Here is a 22,355-nt window from a genome sequence, read left to right on the forward strand (position 1 = left end):
AAACCCTGCCCAAGGCGTTGCTCTTCTAACAAGCAAAGGAACAGAGCCAGCCACAGGGAAGGCTCCGAAGCAGCAGATTTGGAGCATGAGCTCTCCAAAGAGGCACATTTTAAACATTCCAAAGAATCAGGAGAGCTCTCTGGGGGTGGGGGGAAAAAAATAATTTGCCTACTCAAGGGCCCCTATGCAGTGTCTTTAATTCTAAGAAATAATAAAAACTCAGCTTTTTTTTTTTTTTTAAAGAAATTCAACCGCTAATAACCTATGTCCACTCCACTTCAGAACACATGCCATGCCTCTGCCTAAACAGGGTGTGGCTGGCTGTGAGGACCAGCAACAGACATGGGAAGACCAGAACCTGCCTTTGCACAGTTCCTTTACCAGGTTCGTGGTGCTGGACCACTCAGGAAGAGGAGGGGGGTCATGGGAGTGCCTGTGAGTGGCTTGGGCCTTACACCCTCACAAGGCCTTCTACCCTGGGTCACTGAGATGGTTCTATGCCACAGAGGTCCTCCCTAAGCTCCTACCTCAGGGAGAGGACATAGAGGAAAGGACAGCCAAGGGACAAGGACAGACGACCTCCTCAGCAAGCTTCATCAATGTGCTCCCTAAGGGTGGAGTGGCCCAGGACCACAATGGGACGGACGTGGGCAAGTGTCTTGTGATGCTGGGAGCAGGGTACACTGTGTTTCCTAAGCATGGCGGCCAGGGCCTCCCGGTGAGACCTCTGAGGGCATCCTAGAGCTTCACCTTCCCCTCCTTGACGAGTCTGTCGTTGAGTTGGCAGAGTTGGGCCAGGAACCCATCATTGGGGCCGATCTCACGATTCTGCCTCACGGTGCTCAGAGCAGACTTGACGTCCATCTTCTGCCGCATCATGAGGTAGGCGATGACTAGCGTTGGGGAGCGGCTGTAGCCCTCACGGCAGTGGACGAGCACCCGGCCTGCAAGAAACAGGAAAGCCGTGGAAACTGGGGAGGGAAGCCCAACCTTACTGTTAGCACTCAAACGCTTCCACACAGCAAGCAGAGCGTGCTGCCATGCAGTTGCATCCCACCCAGAAGGGCCAAAATAGTAAGAATGAAGGACCCAGTGTTGATCAGGGACAGATGTGAAACAACCAGGACGCTTCTGTGTCACTAAGGGAAGGCAGGCTGTGAAGAGGCCCTCCACCATGGAGACAGGCAACATCCACTCACTGAGACAAGGACCTCAGTGTTTGTAAGCAGCACTATTTATAGTGGCCCCCTGCCAGGTGGAAATTCCCAAGACTATCAACAACAGAATGGGTACATAAGTGTTTTGGGTTTTTTTGTTTTGTTTTGTTTTTTAATTAATGATCTAGGTAGGGCCAGTGAGAAGTGTAGGCATAAGGTTATTATGTAATTCAAGTGCTGATTTCTGTACCACCACCCCCATATCTGGTTGCAATCCTTTTTTTTTTTGAGAATCTCCTGCATCAATCTTGTGCAACAGGGATCCCCCCAACTGTCCCCTGATATGCTAATAAAGCAGCTCACAGCCAATCGCTGAGCAGAGGAGAGAACAGGGCTGGACTTCCTGCCCTCCAGTGGGGGAGGAGTTAGAGAAAGGAGTAGGGAATTGAACTATGGGCAGAGGTCCAGGAGAGATGAGGAGAGAGGTCCTGGAGAAGGAAAGCCACAAAATGCAAGTATCTCTGGGATTTACACTCGGAGGAAGGCAGATTAATTTAGGGGGTTAAGAACACAGTAAATTAGCCCAAGAACACATCAAAGTCCTCATGACCAAATAGGCTTCATCCTAGGCCTGCAGGAGTGGTTCAGTATATGGAAATCCATCAATGTAACCCACCATATAAACAAACTGAAAGAAAAAAAAAAAAAAAAACCCACACGATCATTTCCTTAGATGCCAAAAAAGCATTTGACAAAATCCAACACCTATTCATGTTTAAAGTCTTGTAGAGATCAGGGATACAAGGTACGTTCTTAAACATAATAAAGGCTTTATACAGCAAACCAGTAGCCAACATCATATTAAATGAAGAGAAACTCAAGGAAATTCCACTAAAATCAGGGACTAAACAAGGCTGCCCACTCTCTTCATATCTCTTCAACATAGTCCTTAAAGTTCTAGCAAGAGCAATAAGACAACAAAAGGAGATCAAGGGGATCCACATGGGAAAGGAGGAAGTCAAATTATCCCTATTCGCAGAAGATATGATAGTGTACATAAGTGACCCCCAAAATTCCACCAGGGAACTCCTACAGCTGATAAGCACCTTCAGTTAAGTGGCTGGATACAAAATCAACTCAAAAAAGTCAGTAGCCCTCCTGTATACAAATGACAATCATATTGAGAAAGAAATTAGGGAAACTACACCCTTCATGATAGCCACAAGTAATATAAAGTATATAGATGTAACTCTAACCAAGCAAGTGAAAGATTTGTATGAAAAAAAACTTCAAGTCTCTAAAGAAGGAAATTGAAGATGATATCAGAAGATGGAAAGATCTTCCTTGTTTGTGGATCAGGAGAATTAACATAGTAAAAATGGCCATCTTACCAAAAGCAATTTACAGATTCAATGCAATCCCCATCAAAATACCTATACAATTTTAAAAAAGAACTTGAAAGATCAATTATCAACTGCATATGGAAAAAAAACCCAGAATATCTAAAACAATCCTGTACAATAAAAGATCCTCCAGAGGAATCTCTATCCTTGATCTCAAGCTGTACTATAGAGCAACAGTAATTAAAACAGTATGGTACTGGCATAGCAATAGGCTGGTTGATCAATGGAATTGAATCAAAGACCCAGAAATAAACCCATACACCTTATGGGCACTTGATTTTTGACAAAGAAGCCAAATCTATTCAATGGAAAAATGATAGCCTCTTCAACAAATGGTGCTGGTCTTAGAGGATGTCTACATGTAGAAAAATGCAGGTAGACCCATATTTATCACCATGCACAAAACTCAAGTCCAAGTGGATTAAAAGGACCTCAACATAAAACCAGATACACTAAATTTGTTAGAAGAAAAAGTGAGGGAGAGCCTTGAACTCATTGGCACAGGAGAAAACTTCCTGAACAGAACTCCAACAGCCCAGTCCTTAAGGTCAACAATAAATGAAACCTCATGAGGCTGAGAAGCATCTATAAGGAAGAAAACACTGTCAACAAAACAAAGTGACAGCTTACAGACTGGGAGAAGATCTTCACCAACTCTACATCTGACAAAGGACTAATATCTAAAATATATAAAGAACTCAAGAAATTAAATACCACCAAACCAAATAACCCAATTAAGAAATGGGGTTCAGAATTCTCAACAGAGGAATACTAAATGGCTGAGAAACACTTAAAAGAAATGCTCAACATCCTTAGTCATCAGAGAAATACAAATCAAAATGACTCTGAGATTTCATCTTACACACATCAGAATGGCTAAGATAAAAACCTCAAGTGACAGCACATGCTGGCAAGGATATGGAGAAAAGGGAACACTCCTTCATTGCTGGTGGGAGTGCAAACTTATACAACCACTTTGGGAATCAAGCTGGCACTTTCTCAGAAAATTGGGAATAGGGTTACTTCAGACCCAGCTATTCCATTCCTTGGAATATACCTGAAAGGTGCCCCACCACACAAAAAGGACATTTGCTCAACTATGTTCATAGCAGCCTTATTCGTAATAGCCAGAACCTGGAAACAACCTAGATGTCCCTCAGTTGAAGAATGGATAAAGAAACTGTGGTACATTTACACTATGGAATACTGCTCAGCTATTAAAAACAAGGAAATCTTAAAATTTTTAGGCAAATGGGTGGAACTAGAAATGATCATCCTGAGTGAGATAACCCAGGCCCAGAAAGATACACATGGTATATACTCACTTATAATTGGATATTAGCCCAACATGAATGTCCTCTGAGAGTCTTCACTCAACAGGGGATTGAGACAGATGTTGAGACTTGCTATTGGGACTCCAGGTGAGAGAGGTATGGAGAATGGGGAGATAGAAGGACCCAGAGGGTCCAGGAACCCCACAAGAAGATCATCAAGGCTGGCAGATCTGGACCCAGAGCAGCATGCACAAACTGCTGTACCAACCAAGGACGATGCCTGCAGTAAACCTAGACCCCTATTCAGATCTGGCCAATGGACAGCGTATTCTCCACAGTTGTGTGGAGAGCGGGGACTGATTCTGACATGAACTCTGGTGCCCCCTATTTGTCCACTTCCCCTTGGTGGGGAGGCCTAGTGGCACTTAGAGGAAGGGGAAGCAGGCTATCCAGATGAGACCTGATAGGCTGTGATCATATGGTGGGGGAGGAGGTCCCCTTCTGTCACAGACCTAGGGGAGGGGAAGAGGGTGAAAGAGGGAAGGAGGGGGGAACGGGAAGATACGAGTGAGGGGATAACAATTGGATGTAATCTGAATAACTTATTTTTTAAAAAGAATGAGTAAATTACTACTCAGGATTGTGCTGTAAATCTTTATAAACCAATATAATAGAATTATTTTGATGTTGGCTGGGGTATGAGAGAAAGAGAGAAACAAACACAATTTTATAAAAACAACTTTAACAGAGGGGGCTCGGTGAGTAGAGGTGCTTGACGGTAGGGTGATGACTTGAATTCCTACTCCAAATCCACATGGTACACACCTGTCATTCCAATACTCTAAGAAGCTGAGGCAGGAGAGTCACTGGAAGTTCAGTGCCAGTTTGGGCTACAGAACGAGACTCTGCCTCAAAAAGAAATAGAATATGGCTCAGCGGGTAAAGGCACTTGCTGCCAAACATAATGACCCGAGTTCAGTGCCTGGAACCCACATGACTGGAGAAAAGAACTGAACCTTGCACATTGTACTCTGATGTCCATCCATACGCTGTGGCATGCTTGCACATGCATGTGAACACACACACACACACACACACACACACACACACCACATACAAACAAACAAACAAACAAAACAATCTAAGAAAAAACAGACTAATGTGGACCATGTATAAAGCACACAAATGTAGTGTGGTTCCACAGCGCAGAAAAGACGCCCAACTAACATGTTGTTAGAAGCCTGAACAGTGGTCACCTGGGAGTATGGGTAGGTACAGAGATGGGAGGAGACATGGAGCGCGCCTTCTGGGGTGCTAGTTGTGTTTTGTTTCTTGATTTGGGGGTTGGTACATGGGCGTGCGTCCTTCACTGAACTCTGTAAATTGTGACATGGAGCCTCCCTATATGAAATGTATCCTTTAGTCAGGAGCAAACCATGAAACCAGGTATGGTGCCACACGCCTGTAATGCTGGGAGGCAGGGGGATGGCAAGTTTGAGGCTGGCTTAGTCTATAGAGCATAACTCTGTCTTAGACTGAAACAATGTACATAATTAGCTAAACAGGATATGCTCTGCGTGTCCATCCAATGTAATACTTGTCAAGAAATTAAAAAGGACACTGGTGTATAGTGAGAATTTGGTTTCTTTTTTTTTTTTTTAATTCTTTTTTTTAAAATTTATTTATTTATTATGTATACAGTGTTCTGCCTGCCTGTGTTTCTGGACACCAGATCTCATTACAGGTGGTTGTGAGCCACCATGTGGTTGCTGGGAATTGAACTCAGGACCTTTGGAAGAGCATCCAGTGCTCTTAACCTCTGAGCTATCTCTCCAGCCCGAGAATTTGGTTTCTTTAAAAACCCAGTTATGTTGGTAATATGGGTGTGGGATATGGGACTGGTTCAGACTGTCCACAGCAGCTGACTATGATTTGTCTCATGATCTAGGACAGTGTGATTTTTGCCAGCTGAGGACAGTTTACATTTGGAATTCTGGCGATTCTCATAAATGCCAGAGCCCCAAAAGGGCTTGGGGGCTGCTCCCCCTGCTGCTGCAGCTTGTCAAGTGGCTGATCACAAAGAGATGTCCTGTCGACAAAGATCAACTTTGCCCCCAAGGAACTCAATGCCCCTAACCAGCAGGAAGTAGTCTATACCCCCTTTCCCTTCTAACCTTCCTTCTTGCCTACCTAGTGTTGGGCTGTTGGAAGGGATTCGGGTGGAGAAGGGCGGAAGATACAAGAACCCAAATAAGTAGCCAGAAATCCCTGTTATACTGGAGAGATGGCTCAGCAGTTAAAAGTGTTTGTTTTAAATCCAAGTTTGGTTCCTAACACCCACACCAGCTAGCAGCTCACAGCTGCCTATAACTTCAGCTCCAGGGAGGTCCATGCCCCTCTTCAGGCCTCCACGGTACCTGCACACATGCACACACAGACAAATAAATAAAAACATGTTTTTAAAGAAGAAGGTTCTGGGGATGGAGAGATGGCTCAGCAGATAAGAGTACTGGCTGCTCTTGCAGAGGTCCTGGGGTTCAAGCACCCACATGGCAGCTCATAACTGTCTGTAGCTCCAATTCCAGGGGTTCTGGCACCTTTACAGACATACACACAGGCAAAACAGCAACACACATAAGATTTTTTTTTTTTTTTTTTAATTTAAAAAGGATGTGGGCTGGAGAGATCGCTCAGCAGTTTACGAGCACTGTCTGCTCTTCCAGAAAAGTTCTGAGTTCAATTCCCAGCAACCACGCAGTGGCTCACAATCGTCTATAATGTTATCTGATGCCCTCTTCTGGCCTGCAGGTGTACATGCAGAGAGAGCACTCACATACATAAAATAAATAAATAAATAAATCTTAAAAAAAAAAAAATGGAATGTACTATAGTGGTATCTAATAGCATAGATAAAACTCAAATTATGTGAAAGGGACCAGACCGCCCCCCACCAAAAAAGTGCATGCTTTGTAACGCTTCTGACATAAAAGTTTGGAAAATTCACACAGCTCTGCAGTGACAGCAAACAGACCAAGAGGCGCTTGAGAATGGCAGGTTGAAGGGACAGGAGATGTTGCACAGGGACATTAAAAACGTGGGGGTTAGCCAGGCATGGCGGCGCATGCCTTTAATCCCAGCACTTGGGAGGCAGAGGCAGGCGGATCGCTGTGAGTTCGAGGCCAGCCTGGTCTACAGAGTGAGTCCAGGACAGCCAAGGCTACACAGAGAAACCCTGCCTTGAAAAACCAACCAAACAAACAAACAAACAAACGTGGGGGTTGGACACATTCACTATCTTGGTTGTGGTGATGGCTTCACAGATGTTTGCATAAGCCAGATTTTAATGACTGTCACATTAAATACATATGCACTTTCCAGAATTCAATTACATCGTTCGCTGCAAAGCACATTTTAAAAGAATGGGTTTCAGGGCTGAAGAGAAGGCTTAGCAGTTAACAGCACTCCCTGCTCTTGCATAGGACCTGGGTTTGGTTCCCAGCAAACATGTCAGGTGGCTCACAACCACCTGTAACTCCAGTGTCATGAAATCAGATGCCCTCTTCTGGCCTCCTAGGGCTCCTGCACACATGTGGTGCACATAACCTCATGAAGGCACACACATGTACTCATATAAATAGATAGGTAAATAGGTATTTTTAAGGGAATGTATTTCCAATACAAACACAAACAACACACACACGCGCGCACGCGCACACACACATGCCCAAATGCCCTCTTGTGGTTCCCCCAAAATGCCCTGTTATCCCTTCCTCTCCTCTCTCCCTGCATTCCATGCTGTCTCAGACTGCAGCATGCACCCTTTCCTGCCCACCTTCCTGCAGACTACCAGCTGTTCCCACTGCCACACTCACAAAGTCTGTTCCTGTCTGTCTCACTCCTTCATCACCAGGGAAAGGTAAACTCAGAATTCCTAGGGGGCAAGGAAAGCAATGACGGGAGGACAAAATCCCTTCACTTTGAGGTGAGCCCGACCCCCACGGGCAAAAGCCCCGCTTCCTACCTCAGCCACCTGCTCCCCGCACAGAGTATTTAACTCACATTCTGCTTGTACCTCCCCAGCTCACCCCCCACCCTTGCCAATCCACGCCCCGCCTGGTGGCAGCTGGAAAATCTTCCTGAAACACCACTCAGACCTGTCATCATTCGCAGACTGGAGTCTAGTCTCTGAAGTGAAGGGGTGCTGCCTACCCCCTGCCCCCAGCCTGGGCTACGCAGTGGAGTTCTAAGATTGCCAGGGATACACAGCAAGACTCTTGTCTCGAAAGCAAAACAAATCAGAGCCAGAGACAAAGCCCTAGGCTAGTGCCTGGCACACAAGAGCATTCGATAAACACCACCCAGTACTGGGAGTCCCCCCGCCCCACGGGCCCCAAGCACCTGCATACAGAGCCACTTTCCTTCTGAAGGGTGAGTTCTTCCAGTGCCAGGACTGTGGCTCTGGGTTTTGGATGCTCTGCCATTTGCAGTGTCCACTGGGCACCCTTCTGTGGCTGAGTGAATGACAACCGCCCACACCTCCCCACAGGTGTTATTTAGAAGGAAACTGCTGACCCAGAATTAACAACATCTCCTCTGCACCTGTCACCTTACCCACCAAATACCCCTCTATTTCCCCAGATCCTCCTACATCAGGAGATGGGAGCACATGCACACACACCCCTCCCCCCCACCCCCCCACTATCCAGCCTTTCTCTCTCTAGCTATTACCTAAAATCCCCAGTGAGGCTTGTCCTGATCCCACCAGAAAGTGAGACCTTCTGCAGGGCAGCCACCCTCCCACTTCCCACTGGGAGCATGCTCAGTTACAACCAGGGCACAGAGCCCAACCATGCAACCAAGCCCAGCCCACACAATACCTCCTCCATACAATCTCCTTAGGTCCTCTCAGAAACAAGTGACTGCTCTGTCTTCTAGACAAACCGAGGCTACCCCCACTCCTGGGCACTCCTTGGCACACGTGCCTGTGTGCGTTTGCATGTGTATACATGTGTGTGCATGTGCATACGTGTGCTCACTCACTTTCCGGTATATACACATGCACATATGCAAATGAGGACACTAAATCAAAGGGAAAGAAACATAGCTACCTAACTGCTGTGTTCTGTATGTCTGAAATATTGTTATACTTTGTCTACAGGCACAGACATAAGACACAGGCTCTATGCAATGGCCCCCATGAGCTCACATGTAGAACACTTAATCCCTAGTTGGTGGAGGTTTTGGAAGGTTTCTGGAAACTTTCAAGTGTGGCCTCTTTGGAGGAAGCGGGTCCCAGGGGGTTTCTGTCTGAAGGGAACAGTTGATCCACAATCCCTTCCCCACTCTGTCTTTCCACGTGCCCTGTCTGCCATGAGGTAAAGGGCCTCCTCTTGCACACACTCCACTGTCCTGATGTTTCGTCTGTGTGCACGAGACCAGCTCCCCAATGACCGAAACCCCTGACCAAGGAAAAGAAAAGTCTTTGCTCCTTCAAGCTGGTCTCTCAGTCACTCTAGTCATGCCGTATGTGGTACTAATCTAAGCTGTGATGACTGAATTCACTGAGCTACTTGAGTCAACTATCCTGTGTTGCTTTACTCCAGGACTTCTTATCCTGGCCATTAGCAAGGCTTTGCTATTATCACAGGTGTCTGAGTTGGGAGGCAGGTGGCTGGAAACCTCTCTCTGCCCAAGTCAAAGTAAAGACAAGGACCCTGGTGCTGCCACTGTGCGAAGGAGTTGAACTGCATGTATCAGGTGAGGGCCACTTGAGCTGCCAGCCAGAGAGTCTTAAATCTTCAAACATCACCACAGGGGACAGGAAACAGAGTGACCAAAGCTGGACCTGCTGAGCTCTGCTTTCTAGGCTAGCCCAAGCCCAAGACACTTCCTCCCCTCCCACACACACACCCCCACAACCCTCCCCCCTCCGGGGCCTGGCTGTAGGCCCCTTACCATTGTTATGAGCCAAGGCCTGGTCAATGAAGTCTGCAGCTCTTTCAAAGTAAGCGCTGAGGTTGAACTCCTGTGTATCATTGGCCTTGATGCCCAGGTAGGTGATGCCGGAATCCTTGTAAAAGTTGGCATCCGTGTTGACGTGCATGAAGGACCTGCCCTCGGCAGCATTCAGGACGTGGGTGATGCCCAGTTTTTGCAGCTGAGAGATGTCCTGAGCCACAGACCTGGATGGGAGGCATTGCCAGAAATGAAGTGAGGTGGCTCCCCAGTGAGGAAGATGAGAAAGATCTGACTCTCTTGCCAAAGTAAGGAGCCTGTCATGGCTATCCCCCGTGGCTCCTGCCTCATCCCATGACCTCTCCCCTCACCCCAGCCAGATCCAGTTACCCGCAGCTTCCCCAAATAGACTTGTGGGTCCGTGGCCATGCTGTTCCCTCTACTACTCTTCCCCAGCTTCTGTGTAGATTTGCCTCTCATCTTGTAGAGCCCTGTGCGGGATTTCTCCAGCTCCTTCCAGTGCAACAAGCTATAGAGTCGGGCATGGTAACACACACCCGTAATCCTAGCAGTCAGGAGGCCATGGGAGAAGGATCATGAGTTTAAGGCCAGCCTGAGTTTACATGGTAAGACCCAGATTCAAACAACCGAAACAAGCCGGGTGTGGTGGCGCATGCCTTTCATCCCAGCACTCAGGGAGGCAGAGGTAGGGGGAATCTCTGAGTTCGAGGCCAACCTGGTCAGAATGTCTGGGTTTGAATCCAGCCCTGCCATTTACGAGGCAACTTTAAAGCAAACCACTTAAGCTCTCTGTGCCTCTGTTTTCCTCTCTGTAGAATGGGGATAAGCCCTGAGTATTGGAGGTGCCTGTTCTGTGGTGTCTAGATCCCAAGGCAGGGCCATGCTTTACTTGTTCAGAGCTGTGAGTCCCTTGAGTGGCCTGTCCCCTTAGTGCCCGCTGTGGTGCCTGTGCGTGGTAGGTACTGAGTAAGTGCACAACGATGAGTGAAAAACAAAACTGTCACAGGTTAGGTTCCCCGAGGGATCAGCCCTGCCACATTCTATTAGCTACACTTCTGAGAGTCTCTGGAATGTCTTAGCACTTAAGTAGCCCCTCCCCCAAAATGATGGGAGCTAGAAGAGACCTCGACTGGATGGTCAAAGAGGCCCTTCACTTCCCCTCGCAACACCCCAATATAAACATCAGTTTGTACTTTACAAAGCAGCGTCTCCCGCATGGTCCCATCCGCCTGTCATGGCAGCCCGAAAGACAGGGCAGATCTTAAAACTCTGCAGGACAGGCAGGGGGATGCGCAGATGCGCGTCTGCTCACATGGGCTGCTGAGCCAGAGCTAGGAGGAAAGCTGCCTCTAGCCAGTCCGCCGTGTTCTGCCCTCCTACCTCCCCCTCCTCTCATGCCCACACCACCTATAAAAAACCCAGAGGTCAGAAACACAGCTCCCTCACTGCCCTGAGATGTGGCTGAAGCCCTTTGGTCCAGGAGTTCTGGATGCGTGAGGAAGCACAATTCTTCCCACTAGGTAGGCAGCCGATCCTCCTGGCTGAGCAGCCCCCATGTCAAGGTCAGATTTGCATAGAGGGCAAAGGATGTGTTTTCCGTGGCAGCCTAGAGAAGCCACCACAGACAAAGGCAACAAACTGTCCCCCAGCAAGCAGGCTCCTGAGGCTGCCAAGCCCCTGCACCCCCTGGCTTCCTGGGTAGCTGGGGTAGGGAGGGCTGGGAGAGGTTCCCTAGGACTATGCAGTGACTGACTGAGCTAGGGGCCTGACTCTGTGAGCCTGTTTAGGCACTCCTGCTCAGTATACTGAGCAAGACTGTACAGCCACGCGGACAGAACACAGACTAATGTGCCCACACGTCTCAATTCTCTAACGCCAATCCAACAGATGCACCGTTATCACCGCCATCACCATAACGACGGATGAACGTCATAATAGTGTTTGACACATAGTAGGTGCTCCATAGAGGAATGAGTGATGCAGTGCATGCAACTGGTCCCCGGGTGTTGGGGACCTGCCACGTGAACTCCCTCCGGTTCCACGCAAGGCAGGTTAAGCATCAGGACCCAGGTGCAGGACAGCAAACACAATTGTAAGACACTGAAAGGTCCTCACTACCCTTCAACGAACGGCCCCAGACCACCACTTCCTATTGCGCAAAAACAGAGGATTTGGTTATTAGTGGATTTGGGTATTAGGGTTGACAAGCAGTTCTTGAACTGGACCCAAAGAGCTTAGTTAGGGCTTTCATAAATGGGCCTTCATACTCATGAACTTCCAATGTGGGCCCTCCCCCAATGTGGGTCATGCCAGCCTTTCTTTCGGTGTTAATACTGGTTCTTTCCCACTGTTGAGAAATTCTTATTAATAGCATGACTAAAAAAAGAAAAAAATTTTAATGCACTCAAGGGGGCAGAGACAAGTGGATCTCTGTGAGTTCGTGGTCAGCCTGGTCTTCAGAGCGAGTCCAGGGCAGCCAAGGCTACACAGAGAACTCTTGTCTCAAAAAAAAAAAAAAAAAAAAAGTATAAGGATGCATAAGAGATCAATAATACACACATTTCCTGGTGGTGCGATTAGGAGGAATTTTCAGATGGCTCAAGTCTTCTACGGACTTTATCATTTTGATTTATCCCATCTAAGTCAAACCCTATCTGGAGGGGCCAGGAAAAGCCTTGGCCCTGCTACTTCCCCTTTTAGGGTATTTTAGGGTATTTAGATTTCCTGACACGGACAAGAAAAGCTCCACACCCGGATCGAAACGTCATCCCATTGCCATGGCAACGAAGGCAGACATTCCACGGTGACCTCACTGCAGAACTAGGCAGCTGTCACATGATGAACGGCCAAGAGGCAGCCCTGCCACCTGTTAAGAGAACGTGGTGGCCTCATCCCCGCCCAAGCCAAAGCCGGAGCGGGAGGTGGCCAAGGGCAGGGCCGGGCACCTTCGGGTCTCAGCGCATGCGGGGTCCAGCTCCTCGGCTTCACGCGCGGGGGAGTGGGCGACGACTCCAGCGTCAGTCCCCAGTCCCCCCGCTATTGCTATCAGGTCGGTGACCACGCCCAGGGTCTCCCCAACCCCACCTCGATCAAGCCCTTGGACCCCACTCCAGCCCCCGAGTGGGCGGGGCGCCCGAGGAACAGATCCGGATTTGGCCCTCCCGGAGACTCACGCGTTGCCCACGTAGACCCTCGGGATGACCTCGTTGCAGGGCTGGCTCGGGAGGCTGTAGCAGCCGCAGCCGTCTGAGAGCAGGTCGTTAAGATCTTGCACCGAGAGCTCGAACGGGCCAGACATGGCGGCGGCGGGCCCTGCACGCCGGGCAGGAGCGAGCGAGGGGAGAAGCCGGGTCAGCGGGGCGGGGTTGCCCAACCCGGAGCCGCCCATCCCCGCCCCGGAGGCGGGCCCACTGGGTGCGGGAAGCTGCCGGCGCCGTGCGGCGTAGCGCTCCGCAGCGCCGAGGACACGCGTGACTGTGTTCCGGGGGCGCGTCCCTGGCTGAGATGTCGTCACTCCTGTGTCACTGGTCCGCACTCACTCAGGCTAAGGCAAGGGTGTTCAGGCACTTTCTTTACTGAACCCAACGCAAGACACCTGCACCTGGTGTCGCTCTTTCAGGATAACGGGCATCCGTGGGGTTTCCTGTGAACCCTTCTCGCTGCGTACCTGCAGCGTGGGGGCATCCATTCCCTCATCCCAAACACACAAATGTCTGAACACATCTTCCCAGCCCACGCCTGCTGAACCAAGGCACAACTTGCCCATCCCAGGAGATGGATCTTTATCCAAGGTCACAGGGAGAAGCCCTACTCTGGGACACTTGTTTCAGCATTGAGCTTTTTTAAAGCTGTGGCTATAGGCTGCCAGGTTTGGCACTCTGACCTCGAGGCATTACTTAATCTTAGCCTGTTTGCTGGCGAATGGAAGAGAGGAAGGTGTTACGGTGTCAGGATAATAATTTGAGCAACTATAATTTTGAATATCCGAAGTGTTTACAAGTCTGTAACTTTCGAGTGTAAACACAATGCAAGTGGAAACTTCTCACACCTGACCAGTGACAGATGACAGTCAAAACACAGGTGCACTCAAAATTACTGTATAAAATTATACTCAGGATATATTTATATGTGAAGCATTAATGGATTTCATGTTTAGACTTCGATCCATCCCATGGGGGGAGAAAATATATATATGTGTATATATATATATATACACATACACTTCTGTCCCAAACATTGCAGTAAAGAATATGCAACACCTGGCTTCTAAGGATTGCTAGAAAGACTCCAGAAACATTCCAGGGGCTGAGTATGAGGTCCCTGGGCTGATAAGGAGCCTAACACGCAGAAAGAAACACTAATTCAGTCCCCGGCGCTGAACAGACAAGCACAGCGACAGTAGAAACACTTCTCTGTGAATGTGCCGAGCACTCACTGAGTTTGTGCCCGGGGCTAGTGCCCCATGGCTAGTCACCCTTCCTTCACAGCTAGAGCCGCTGCCATCCCACTGGGAGCCACACGGTGTCAGTAGCTGATCCTCTCCAGAGCTTCCACGAGGGCAAAGGGCACGGTATCTCATCTCATTTTAATCAAAGCATCTCTCCAGGTACTAAATCAATGGCAGGGTGCCTAACTGCAAAGGGGCAAACACAGTCTCTGGAATCCATATCCCAAGTCTCACTTTGCCACTTACTAAGAATTTTTTTCTTTCACATTGTTGTTTTATTTCATACTTTTTTTTTTTTTTTTTGAGGTGTGTCTGTGGGGGTCTCACGTGGCCCAGGCTTAGTTTGCACTTTCTATTTAACAAAGATAATTTTGAACTCAATCCTCCTGCCTCCAGAGTTTCCAGAGTGCAGGTATTACAAGCATTTGCCGTCCCCACCCCCCCCCCCCCCCCCCCCCCCCCCCCCCCCCCCAACCCTTGTTACACTAACTCACCCAGAAAAGCTTATGGTCTCAAATCTTCAAGGAAACCTTGCAGGAAACTATGGCTTCTTAGCTCAGAGCTCCTGAAGGGCATCATGAGGGCTGGAATCCTGAGTCCCCGCCTGTCTAGCCAGGGACCTCCACATCATGCCTTCCCCTCCAGCCTTGGAAAACCTCTGCTTTCCAAGCAGCTGGAGAGCTTCAAAGCCCCTTTCCCTTCATCTTGACATGGACCTGACTTAGCGTGAAGCCAAAAGTCCAGCACAGAACTGTAAATGCTTGAGGAGAGAGAGAGAGAGAGAGAGAGAGAGAGAGAGAGAGAGAGAGAGAGAGAGAGAGAGATGGGGGAGAGAGAGAGACTTACCCAGGGTGTATAAGTACCGGATTGCTCCACACCCCATCAACATATATAAATCTTATCTCGACTTAACATGCCAAGTTTTTACAAGGTGCCCAAAGACACCCAAAGGCTTGCTCTTCTACTCCTTCTCTGAGGCTTGCCTTGATGTCATAACTGGGTAACTATGACACCCCCTGTCATGAGGACAGCTAAGTGCCTGACAGAGCGAGCCAGAGGGTCTCATTTCTGAAGTGGAGCTGGGAGGAGAAGATGAACAATTCCCTGGATTACCTGGCCTACCCTGTCATTGTCTCTAATCACAGGCAGAGCACGACCTTCAGGAAGAAACTGGACTTTGGCCACTACGTATTGCACAAGAATAGAGTACAAATAGGTGAGTGAGCAGTGGGGGCTGGGCGCTTGCCACCAGACGTTCTAGAAGGATCCACCAAAGAGGAGAGTGACAGGAAACTATGTTAACCCAAGCTTCATCCACTTGGCCTCATCCGCTGAGTTTGGCCAGGAGGACGTTATGTTCAAGGACAAGCTTTTATCTTCTCCCTGTGAGCTGGAAAGACTCGGTTTTTAAACTCTCTGACCTAACGTTGGAGGATATGACCTTGGTGCCCAGTAGACTCTTCTAGTGCTGTTGGGAAGGGGTTGTGGAAAAGATGCTATGTCATTGGATTGAAAGGAAATTTATCTCTCTGGTTGTTGAAAGAGGAGCTCAGGTAGCCCAGGTGAGAGTCGAAGATGGCCTTGAACTCCCAGCCCTACTGCTTCCACCTTTGGAATGCTGGAGTGACTGGCCTGCGTGTCACCCCTTGATTTAGGCAGTACTGGGCACCAAACCCAGAGTCTCTGGCATGCTGGCCTGGCTCTCTACTGACTGAATAGCCCTCCCCATTCTGTTCATCTCTGTTCAAATTCTCCAGAGATGTCAGGTGGGAAAACAAAACCAGAAGCAGGATGTTCAGAGAGGGTGGGGTCGGGTAGCCTGGTGGGTTCCTCGGGCTGGTCAGATCTTGCACTGTAACCGCGCTTTCTGCCCTCCAGTGAAGCCTACTGTCGATACCAAACCTCCAATGGCGCACACACATCACATTTTAAAGTTGAACAAACTCCAGGTACTCTTGCCACCTGTGGCTGTGTTTTATTGATTTTTTTTTTTTAACCTCTGTTCTAAAGAGACCCATTTCACCAGAGCCTTCTAAATAACTCACCAACCTAAAGATTCATTAACGTCCCTCCCACCCACCCTCCCATATTCACCCCGTTTTCTTAAGCTCTGTCCCAGCCTCCTCATGTGCCCCGCTCCCTTTCCTCAAAGAGAAAAGTGATGGGTGCCACTATGTGGAAGGGGCGCAGTGATGATGTCACCACGATGGGGTTTCTTGCCAGGGTGAACAAAAGAGAATTGACAAAATCGAATATGAAAATAAACAACTATGCCAGAAAATCGCCAACGCCCATCGCGGCCCTGCCAAAGTGGACTGTTGGAACGAGTACCTTTCGAAAAGGTAGTGTTTTCCCTCTCTCTCTCTCTCTCTCTCTCTCTCTCTCTCTCTCTCTCTCTCTCCTCCCCCCTCCCCCCAGGAAACTCAACCTTCCCTTCCAGTTTGAACGAGAGGAATACTCACAGGATGTTTTATGGAGAGACGCAAGAGACTACACTATGAAAACTGACAGCTTCATAAGCCAGGAACCTTTCTCCAGGGTTAAATCTCACCTTTGCTGTCATTTGAGAGACTCCCCCGCTCTCCTCTTGTCCCAAGCACACACTTAAATACCTTTGCAAAATGCCCATGTGTAGTGGTGGCTCAGGTGCAAAGCAGAGAGCAACAGTCTCTTTCTCAGTTCTGGAGGTGAGGGGCATCCAAAGATGGAGGGAGACACCAGTGGATTCAGGCTTGACCTTGGTATGGAGGCTGCAGTCAGCCATCTTTGCACTGGAAGCTCATGGCAGAAGGAGCAGTGGTTCTCTCTCCTGACTTTTATGAGGGTGCTAATCCCATCCCCCAAACCTCACTTTATCTTTTGTTTTGTTTTGTGTTTTGTTTGTTTAGTTGGTTGGATGGTTGGTTTTTTTGAGACAGAATCTCTCTGTTAGTCTTTGTTATCCTGAACTCACTTTGTAGACCAGGCTGGCCTCATACTCACAGTGATCTGCCTGTCTCTGCCTCTCAAGTGCTGGGATTAAAGGTGTGTACCACCACGCCCAGCATTCCTCTGTGAATTTTAATAATTTGCAGAACTTTGGTTTCTGCAGCAATCTCGCTCTGTCCTCCCTGCCTCTGGCCTCCACCCACTCCCTTTTCCCCTAGGGGCTGCCCAGAGAGCTTTCTAAAACACACGTGTGGTTTTAATATCACTTTAAGTGTTAGGAATCAGGCTATGGATTTGGGGGATCCATAGCCATTTGGATACAGCGCCCTAACCAAGATTATGGTATGACATTCCTACAATCAGTTTCACAAGTCCCCTGACTAGCCTACTACATGCCAGGTGCCTCCAAGATGGAGTGATGAAATGAACATTATTTCTCAGCCCCAAACACTCCCAGCCTAAGTACATCGTTTGTTAAAACAAAAAAACAATCCTAAAACAGTATGGTATGGACTGAGAAAGTATACACCAGGGAAAGAATGGCGGCACATGTGTGTAGAGGTATGAGGGAGGGAGGGCAGGAGGGAGAACTCAGCTGCTGTCTCTACCAGCAGATCTCAAACAAAACCAAAAGCCAAGGAAGATGAACCAAAACTTGACTCCAAACATGTCTATGCCGTAACACACAGGGAGCTGTCCCTGCTTCTATAAACCAAGTCTCCAATCCTGGTTTTACATCATAACCCTTGAGTAATATCTATAACACACGGAAGTCATGAGCGTTTTTGTCAGAAGCATAGATAAACACACTCATGTCCTTCGACAGTGTTGGGATTTATCGGATAATACATTTCCAGTCCTCAGGTTTTGTTGGCAGCAGTTTGCCAAATACTCCCACTTTGGTTTGGTTTGGTTTGGTTTTGGATTGCCCTGGCTAAGATAAAGCGCTTTCCTCCCACCCCCCCTACTCCCATCTTGCTTGCTATATTAACTCTTAGATTACAAATTAAGACCACACAGTAAACCTGGCTCTCTGTGCATGTATATGTGTAGGTTATAGAATAATAACAAAACCTTAAAGAAAAAAAAAAAAGCCATTCACAGATTTTTAAAGAGGCCTGAGAGGTCACGCTGGGAAAAGACAGAGTCGATAGTCTCTGCTGGGTAGGATGATCCAGACGGAGGTCACCGGGGAGGCTGCTGGCACGCTGGGCAGAAGAAGCAGCGTTGAGTCCAGCTTCAGAGGCAACAGGGTCCGACCCGGTCTAGATGAACAAATGGGGGAATCAGACAAGCAGATGGTAATGCAAGTATCAACAGATGGGACAAGACAGGAGTTCTTCTTGGTCTGTCTCTTGATCCACATATCTGGTCAGATTACCCATAACTGGGACCATTAGCATGCCCGAGCAAGACGTCCACTTCTGTAGGTGAGAGAATTGTACTCTTGGGCTCTTTGTTTTTTTGGAGACAGGTTTTCTTTGTGCAGCCCTGGCTGTTCAGAAACTTGCTTTGTAGACCAGGCTGGCCTCGAACTCACAGAGGAGATCCTCCTGCCTCTGCCTCCCAAGTGCTGGGATTGAAGGAATGCACCACCACCACCCAGCTCTTGGTCTCGCTCTTGAGCCTAGTTTTTCTATTATTATTATTATTATTACTATTTTGGTTTTTTGAGACAGGGTTTCTCTGTGTAGCCCTTGGCTGTCCTAGACTCAATTTGTAGACCAGGCTGGCCTCGAACTCACAGCGATCCACCAGCCTCTGCCTCCCAAGTGCTGGGATTAAAGGAGTGCACCACCACCGCCCGGCTCTTGGTCTGGCTCTTGAGCCTAGTTTTCCTCATATTATTTTAATGTTCCCATATTCACCCTGTAATTCCAGATCACCTTTTTAAGTGTATAGGATGGGAACCTCTCTACTTCCCAGAATAAACAGATTAGCAGTCTGTGACGTGTGGGTGGCACGGGACAGATGGTGCTGTTCACATATCCAGCCAGGTGCAGACTCATCCTGCACCCTCAAAATAGAACGAGAAGCTGCTTGTGGAGTTTCTCAGGGCAAGGCCCAGGGTGAAAACTATCTTATGCAACATGGAGTCACTCAGAGTTGGAAGTCTGAGCTCAATACTAAGACTTAAGCTCTATCCTGCATCAGCTAGGAGGACTTCCAGGACGCTGTGGGCTGAGGACGGCTGATGGGAACCCATGCATGCTTCCTGTATTTCCCAGAGTGCACTGTGCCAGGCTTTCCGCTCTTCTTTCTTTCCAGCCAGGAGACAAATTTTCTTCTTCACAAACAGCACCCCTACCCCACCCCCGCCTCGGTTTTCTTTTGTGTTTTTCAGCTTAAACAGAGAAGCAAGGAACCGTGAGCTAGTAAGAATCACCATGGAAAACCAGGGCATTCTAAAGAGGTTGGGTGACCGCAAACCCCACTATGACCGCAAGATATCGGAGATTGACTGGCAGGCACGTGGTCCCTTTTGTCATAGTCGAGGGTGTACTTGAAAAGTTAGTCTATGCTCAGCACAGGCGCTAATATGTAAACAGCGAGGTCATGTGAAATGCCATCTGTCACTCAAAGACCCTCACGGCAAGCATAGCTCATGGATGCAAACCGTGGAATGGTCAAGACATCTGGTGATGATGTCACTGAGTCAGTTTCAGAAAACATGGGAGCTGGGCGTGGTGGCGCATGCCTTTAATCCCAGCACTCGGGAGGCAGAGGCAGGTGGATTGCTGTGAGTTCCAGGCCGGCCTGGTCTACAAAGTGAGTCCAGGATGGCCAAGGCTACACAGAGAAACTCTGTATCAAAAAAAAAACCCACAGAAAACATGGGGCAGCATCCTTGCTCCAAAGATGGGGGAGGGTAATGTGATCCTGTATGCAGAGAGTTGGTGCAGAGTGTGAGGCAGGGGGACAGCCTGGACTACTTAGTATTGAGAACCTGCCTCAAGAAACAAGCAAAGAAGTAAAACTCAGGGGAGCCAGAAGCAGTGTTTTTTTTGTTGTTGTTACTGTTGTTTTGGTTTTTTTGAGACAGGGTTTCTCTGTGTAGCCTTGGCTGTCCTGGACTTGCTTTGTAGACCAGGCTGGCCTCGAACTCACGGTGATCCACTGGCCTCTGCCTCCCAAGTGCTGGGATTAAAGGCATCTGCCACCATGCCCAGCCTATGAGCAGAGTTTTAAAGGCCTCCTCTTGATATATTTTTTAAGCCATTCTAGGAATTTAGAATTTCAACTCTCATACCAGTGTGCCGACATTAACAAACCTTTCCGATTTTTTTCTTTCTTCAAGAATTCAAGGCGCTATATCAGAAACACAACAAGATATCTTCTCTCTGAAGAATAGGTATGTCATTTTTATTATATCACATTGCTACCACACGTACTACCAAAGCCCTCACAGCTCCAAGAATGGCCAAGAAGGACCTAGCCCAGGGGAGGCGATCGAGAGCCATTCAGGGAGCTCAGAGCTCTTTGGCTCTTCTAGAAACGGTGGGGTTTTTTGTTTGTTTGTTTGTTTGTTTGTTTGTCATCAGCTTTGAGACTTTGTGGGAGATGAAGAGGAAGTGATCTGTGCCAATAAGACATTAAAAGGGGAGGCTGAGATGCTCAGCAGGTAAAGGCTGGGCCTGACGGAGAACTTGATCTTCAGAGTCCATGGCAAGGTGGAAAGAGAGAACCCACGCTACAAAAGTGGTCCTCTGGCCTCCACATGTGTGCTGTGGCACATGGACCCCAATCCCATAATAACTTTTAAAATGTTTTAAATTTTAAAAAAAGCATTAACAAGAAGTCTAGGCTTTAAAGCTAGGTCTCCATTCCTAGTAAAAGGCACAGCCATTTGAGCATTTTATGTGGTTCGATCTGATTGGTCACGTGGCTCTGTGCCTTCAAGGGAGGGAGGATAAATGGATACCCAGGCTCTCCAAAGCACAGTGCTACTGTTGGTATTCTCCCATCCCCCACTTCCTCCTCCCTTCCTCTGAACACCAGGTTACTCACCATGGAATAGACACGGAGAAGACCCTACGATTTCTTGGCTGCTCAGAGTCTCAAGACACTGCAGAGTGACCGCATGCCCCATCTTGAGATGTTACTATAAAGCTTGGCATGAAAAAGAGGGCAGAAAACAGGAGGATGTGATGAGACTTATTTTTATTCTATGTTCCTGTATATTCGTGTGAGGATATGCACTGGTGTGTGTGTGTGTGTGTGTGTGCCCGCGCGCGCGTGCGTGCACATGCGTGCGTGCACGCAATGTATGTGGAGGCTCAGTCTGACATCCAGTGTCTTCTTCGACCACTTGTTTTGGAGACAGGGTCCCTCACTGAAGCGGGAGCTCACTGACTGAGAGCCAGGCCGGCCAATGAGCTCCGAGGATCTGCCTGTCTCTGTACCGCCCTCACACCTGGCTTCTATGTGGGTGCTGGTGATCCAAACTTGGGTCCTTAGCTTGGGCTGTAAGCACTATCTCCTTAGCTCCTAATTCGTATTCATGCAGGGCCTTAACCTTGCTAACTAGCTGTGGGTAGTCTTGCACCCACAGCCCTCTTTCCTTCACCTCCCTAGTGCTGAAATTATAGGCATGAGCCACCGTGCTGGACCTGTACTGTGCTGGGCATCAAACCTAGGACTTCACACATGCTAGACAAGCACTCTAATAACCTCACTATATCCCCAGTTCCCTCTCCCACTAATTTTTATGCTTATCCCCTCTGACGGGAAGAATCTATGATTCTTTCTCTTTGCTTGAGTGCCTATTTATTTCCAACACTTGAAAGAGCCCACCCCCTTGTAGAGACTTCTGTGGCCCACTTGGATTGTATCAGGCAGTTTCAAATATTTGGAAGGTTTCCTTTTGGTTCTTGGTGTCAACTGATCTTTAGTTTGATTGTACCCTACCCAGAGGACGTATCGTATGGCTTCAATTCTTTTAGGCTTTTTAAGGCTGCCTTATGATCCAGGATATGGTCTATCTGGGCGACAGTATTGAATTTAGTATTTTCGGTCACTGAGAGTGGGGTGTCAAAATGCCCAATGATTGTGGATTTGTCGATTTTTCCCATTTAGCTCTATCAATTTAAAGGCTTCATTCCTGTGTGTCCCTCTGTGTCAGTGAGCGCACGCGTGGACGCACATACACGTGTACGTGCAGAGCACAGAA

At 48.3% G+C, this 22,355-nt stretch overlaps 2 protein-coding genes across 3 annotated transcripts; one reads left to right on the forward strand and one right to left on the reverse strand.

Annotated features, from left to right (window-relative positions):
* Nucleotides 1-406: 406 nt before the first annotated feature.
* Dusp3 (dual specificity phosphatase 3) lies at nt 407-13,184 on the reverse strand. The gene is made up of 3 exons (XM_051158732.1): nt 12,984-13,184; nt 9,790-10,016; nt 407-944 (listed from the first exon to the last, which is right to left on the reverse strand). Exons 1-3 carry the CDS (start codon nt 13,106-13,108, stop codon nt 739-741), a joined length of 558 nt encoding a protein of 185 aa, XP_051014689.1. The 5' UTR covers nt 13,109-13,184; the 3' UTR covers nt 407-738.
* A 2,165-nt stretch (nt 13,185-15,349) lies between these two features.
* Nucleotides 15,350-21,262, forward strand: Cfap97d1 (CFAP97 domain containing 1). 2 transcript variants are annotated; one of them, XM_051158736.1, is made up of 5 exons: nt 15,350-15,473; nt 16,136-16,206; nt 16,481-16,599; nt 20,484-20,541; nt 21,185-21,262. In XM_051158736.1, exons 1-5 carry the CDS (start codon nt 15,350-15,352, stop codon nt 21,260-21,262), a joined length of 450 nt encoding a protein of 149 aa, XP_051014693.1. The 2 variants fall into 2 exon arrangements, with proteins under 2 accessions (XP_051014693.1, XP_051014692.1); XM_051158735.1 differs by lacking the exon at nt 21,185-21,262 and adding an exon at nt 19,530-19,653 and having other exon boundaries at nt 20,484-20,537.
* The last annotated feature ends 1,093 nt before the right edge of the window (nt 21,263-22,355 follow it).

Source organism: Acomys russatus, chromosome 16 (assembly GCF_903995435.1).
Source record: "Acomys russatus chromosome 16, mAcoRus1.1, whole genome shotgun sequence".
NCBI classification, from domain to species: Eukaryota; Metazoa; Chordata; class Mammalia; order Rodentia; family Muridae; genus Acomys; species Acomys russatus.